At 35.8% G+C, this 2,240-nt stretch overlaps 1 protein-coding gene across 1 annotated transcript; it reads right to left on the reverse strand.

Moving 5' to 3' along the window:
- Nucleotides 1–461: 461 nt before the first annotated feature.
- On the reverse strand, nucleotides 462–1,400 carry LOC127667961 (olfactory receptor 2B11-like). The gene has a single exon (XM_052161372.1). The coding sequence runs from the start codon at nucleotides 1,398–1,400 to the stop codon at nucleotides 462–464; it is 939 nt and encodes a 312-aa protein (XP_052017332.1).
- Between the last annotated feature and the right edge of the window lie 840 nt (nucleotides 1,401–2,240).

Raw genomic sequence — 2,240 nt, forward strand, 5'->3', positions numbered from 1 at the left:
TCAAGACTTATACTAGCTATGTTTTAAAAAGAATTAAACATTTACACATAGTTTTTGTCTATTTGTATATTTTAATGTATCATTTGATTTCTTTTTTTTTTTTTTGGATTTGGTTTTTTTTCGATACAGGGTTTCTCTGTATAGCCCTGGCTGTCCTGGAACTCACTCTGTAGACCAGGCTGGCCTGGTTGAACTCAGAAATCTGCCTGCCTCTGCCTCCCAGAGTGCTGGGATTACAGGTGTGTGCCACCACCACCAGGCTATCATTGGAAATTCTTTATTAAAGCTCAAACACTTCATCCAAATTCATAAACAAAACTCACAATGCTGTAATATTAGAAATGAGAAAAGTCTGGCAAGAAGGTTATATTCTGTGGATCTGGAATATATGACTTTTATTAGAGAAACCAATGTAAAATTTCTACAATTCTTAATTTATTTAATTTGATACCAAAGAATTTTCACTTTGAACTGAAAATGCTTCTCAATAGCTTTTTTAAGGCACCCTTTACATCCTTGTTTCTTAGGGTATAGATGAAGGGATTCAGTGTAGGAGTTATCACTGCATAAAAGAGAGCCATGAACTTGGGTTGGTCCCTTGTGATGGATGAAGAAGGCTGAAGGTACATGCTAATAGCTGGTCCATAAAATAAAGAAACTACAATGAGATGAGAAGAACATGTCCCAAAGGCTTTTCTCCTTCCTTCAGAAGATTTAATTCTGAGTACTGCACATCCAATATTAACATAAGAAGCAAGAATTAAGCACAGAGGAACAGCAAGTATAAAAATGCATACCACAGAAAGTGCTAGCTCATTAAATTCCTTTTCACCACAGGCAGTTTTTATAAGAACTGGGATTTCACATAATAAATGATCCAGTTTATGTATGCCACACAATGGCAATTGTAATGTAAGTGTAGCCTCGGAAAAAGCGAAGATCACTCCAGTCAGCCACATGATAGACACTAACAAAATGCACACGCGCTGATTCATGATGAGGGTGTAGTGGAGAGGTCTGCAGATAGCCACATATCGATCAAAGGACATAATAGCCAAAAGCAGACATTCTGTGCCTCCCATTATGTGGAAGACATAAAGTTGAACAACACATCCAATGTAACTAATGGTTTTTATGGAGCTTCCCAGGTTAAACAGCATCTGAGGCACAATGCTTGTGGTGTAGCACATGTCCAGAAAGGAGAGATTTGTGAGGAAAAAATACATGGGGCTATGGAGACGAGGGTCTAAGGTGGACACTAGAATGATGGCGATGTTCCCCATCAAAGCCATGGGGTATGTTATGAGAAGAGTAACAAAGAGAGGGAGTTCCAGCCAAGGATGGTCTGCAAAGCCCATTAGGATGAATTCTTTTGGGTGGCTTCCATTGGTTACAGCCATTCTCCTTTGATTTATTTTACCTACAGTTTAGAAGTGCCATGTTAATTTAAAATAATAGATACATAAAATAAAGAATAAATATTGAAAACTGAGAGGAGTGCCAGACACATGCAAAGATAAATGCGTAAAATAACAGTAGTTGGTTGTTGTTGTTGGGATCTGGAGAGAATACTTAGTACCTTAAAAGTACTTACTGTTTTTTTCTAGAAAACCAAGCATGTATTCCCAGTCCCATGATGAGTGTGGCACAACTACCTGCATCTCCCGCTCCAGAGAATAAAATATCCATTTCTGTACTTGTGTGGACACACCCCCACAAGCACACATAGGCATAAATTAAATAACAAGAAAAATTAAAAGACAAACTCTACCTTTCATAATGTAAACTCTAAAAGCCAAGAGTATGGCATGCTGTATTTAAATTCCTTAATGAAAATTTCTGCCATATTTGATTACTCTGTCCAGAATAGCTAATAATTATTCATAAATAAAGTACAAAAAAATCCATGATAAACACTAAAGAAATGTCTGATCAAGAAGGCACTGCTACAGATGGTTCTTTTTATTCACAGATTTTTACCCCCAGATTAAAACAAAACAAACAAAAAATAAAAACAACAAAACCACCATGACTGTGAATGTATAGAAAATTAGTAATGTTATAGATAATAGTATAAAGATTACAGATTCATTTCACAATTGAAAACATAATAGGAAGTCATACATACCTTTTAGAATTAAGTAGGAGTTAATAATCTCAGTCTTATAATTAAAAGGCAGAGACTACTAGCCTGGAATGAGATACAGAAAGCAATTATTCATAGGAAGTAAAAAACAAAC

Source organism: Apodemus sylvaticus, chromosome 17 (genome assembly GCF_947179515.1).
Source record: "Apodemus sylvaticus chromosome 17, mApoSyl1.1, whole genome shotgun sequence".
Classification (NCBI taxonomy): Eukaryota; Metazoa; Chordata; class Mammalia; order Rodentia; family Muridae; genus Apodemus; species Apodemus sylvaticus.